Source organism: Euprymna scolopes, chromosome 2, assembly GCF_053919585.1.
Source record: "Euprymna scolopes isolate OS-2025 chromosome 2, ASM5391958v1, whole genome shotgun sequence".
Classification (NCBI taxonomy): domain Eukaryota; kingdom Metazoa; phylum Mollusca; class Cephalopoda; order Sepiida; family Sepiolidae; genus Euprymna; species Euprymna scolopes.
The window spans coordinates 124,847,518-124,849,747 of NC_136483.1; the positions used below are offsets into that span (position 1 = coordinate 124,847,518).

Here is a 2,230-nt window from a genome sequence, read left to right on the forward strand (position 1 = left end):
GTTAATAATAACGCCATAATCTGTCAATCTGTGAAATAACTGCTGCAGATGCTGTAAGTGTTCACGTTCTGATGCACTTGCCATGAGGAGATCGTCGATATATGCATAGACGAACGGTAGTCCTCGCAAAACTGTGTCGATAAAGCATTGAAAAGATTGCCCTGCATTACGTAATCCAAAGGGCATGCGTAAGAATTAGAAAAGGCCGAAAGGAGTTGTGATCGCAGTCTTAGAAACATCCTCTGGGTGTACGGGAATCTGGTTGCATGCGCGAACAAGGTCGATTTTGGAGAAGACTGTTTTTCCGTGAAGCGAGTTAGAAAAGTCTTGCAGATGCGGAATAGGGTAATTGTCCGGAGTAGTGCGACTGTTAAGTGCGCGGTAATCCCCACAAGGGCGCCATTCGCCGGCTGATTTTTTTGGCACCATGTGGAGTGGCGATGACCAGTTGCTATTAGAGGGTCGAATAATGCCTAAATCCAACACGTGCTGAAATTCTTGTTTAGCCGCCCTTAAACGATTGGGTTTAAGTCTGCGTGTGCGCGCGCTCACAGGCGGTCCCCTTGTTTGGATATGATGAGTGACATCATGTTTAACTTTGTCACCGTTAAACGTAGGACGAGTTAATTCCGGGAAACCTCGCAGCAAATCTGTATACGGATCCGTGGTGTCTTTACGTATAACTGGGCTGATCTCGGTCGACCCACTGATTATGCCTTGCACGGAACATCCAGTGTTATTATCAATGCGTTTGCCGCGTTTGACATCTACAAGGATGCCGAAATGGTGCAGAAAATCCGCCCCTAAAATCGGAACGGGTAGCTTCGCGACGATGAAGACCCAACATAGTGCGCACTGTAATCCAAGATTTAATGTTATCGATGTCTCTCCATAAGTAGGAATGGAGGAGTGATTCACTGCGTGTAGAAATAAGTTTGATTGAGGACGATTCTCTTTCACGAACTTCTTCGTATACTAGTGGTTCTATCAGTCATATATAGGGTGCGACGAATGTTGTTCTTGCCAGGAGTGTCTGCCGCTCCTACTGCCTGGCCTGGGCGTTTCCCGAGAGACGTTTCTTCGTATATGAACATGGCTGGTGGCATTGGTAAGCTCTTTCACTGAAACGCGCGTGGTACTTGCAGAGCCCACCGCTGTTCTGAGTGCTGCTAAATCGCCAGGGACGGACTCGCTCAGTGGGGTGCTTATGCATTTTTGGTTTGAGCTCGAGGCCACGTAACTGTTCACTCAGGTCGTGAATCATTTGAACCTGTCGCTCTAGTTCCTCGCATACATCCGTGGAGGGGTTTGCAACGTTAGGCAGGGCATCGTTAGAGCTGTGCGTGTGAACTGGGGCTATGGAAACGGTCACATCCATAATTTTGTCGGCTAGGTCTGCTAGATCCTCAATGGTTGTGGAGTCATTCGAAGAGGCGAGTATCATTTGAATACTCGATGGCAGTCTATTGACGAAAAGTTGTTTAAGTATGTCCGGCGGTAGTGAGTTCTCACCCATCAACAACTTCATACGTCTGAGTAACTGAGACAGTTTCCGATCTCCGAGTTCTTCTTCTACGAGAAGTTGACGAAGGCGTTTCTGCTGTGAATCGGTTGTCCTACGAATCAATTCCGATTTGAAATAATCGTAGTTGATCGATCCAGGGGGTGACATGATCAGGTTGCGAACCTCCGCCATTACTTCATGCATTAATGCGGCCACCACGTGGTTGAATTTCGTCACATCGCTCAGGATCCTTTGCGTATAGAACTGGGCCTCTATGTGTGCGAACCAATTATGTTGAATTGTGCGTCCAAAAAGGAGGAATCCTCAAAATAGCCTGAGTAGCCGTCGTTGAAGGAAGCGCCTCACTGTCCATCGTGGGGAACGCGTTGAAGAGAACGATGACCGCAGAAAATCTCCATGATCCTTTACGCCTAGAAAAACTGATGTGCCGCTAAGGTCGACATGTATGTCATTCAGCGTGCGCGTGATCGCTGAGAAATTTCCATTGTGTGATTACAGGTAATTCTTCCTTATTGATAATATCCACAATTCCTTGCGTGTTCTGCCAAAGTCTGACAAAAAAAAGGGGTCACCAGTGACGCGAGGTGCTCGCTGGGTAAAACTACAAACTGCTCACTTAAAATTAATTTTTCAAAAAACATTAATAAGAAAACAAATATTTAGAAAAATTAATTAAAAACAAATAGTCAGAATTGGCTTGTCATA

General features: G+C 46.1%; 1 protein-coding gene across 1 annotated transcript; it reads right to left on the reverse strand.

Moving 5' to 3' along the window:
- Positions 1 to 1,042: 1,042 nt before the first annotated feature.
- LOC145240286 (uncharacterized) lies at positions 1,043 to 1,696 on the reverse strand. Its single transcript, XM_080103870.1, has one exon. It carries the CDS (start codon positions 1,694 to 1,696, stop codon positions 1,043 to 1,045), a length of 654 nt encoding a protein of 217 aa, XP_079959996.1.
- Between the last annotated feature and the right edge of the window lie 534 nt (positions 1,697 to 2,230).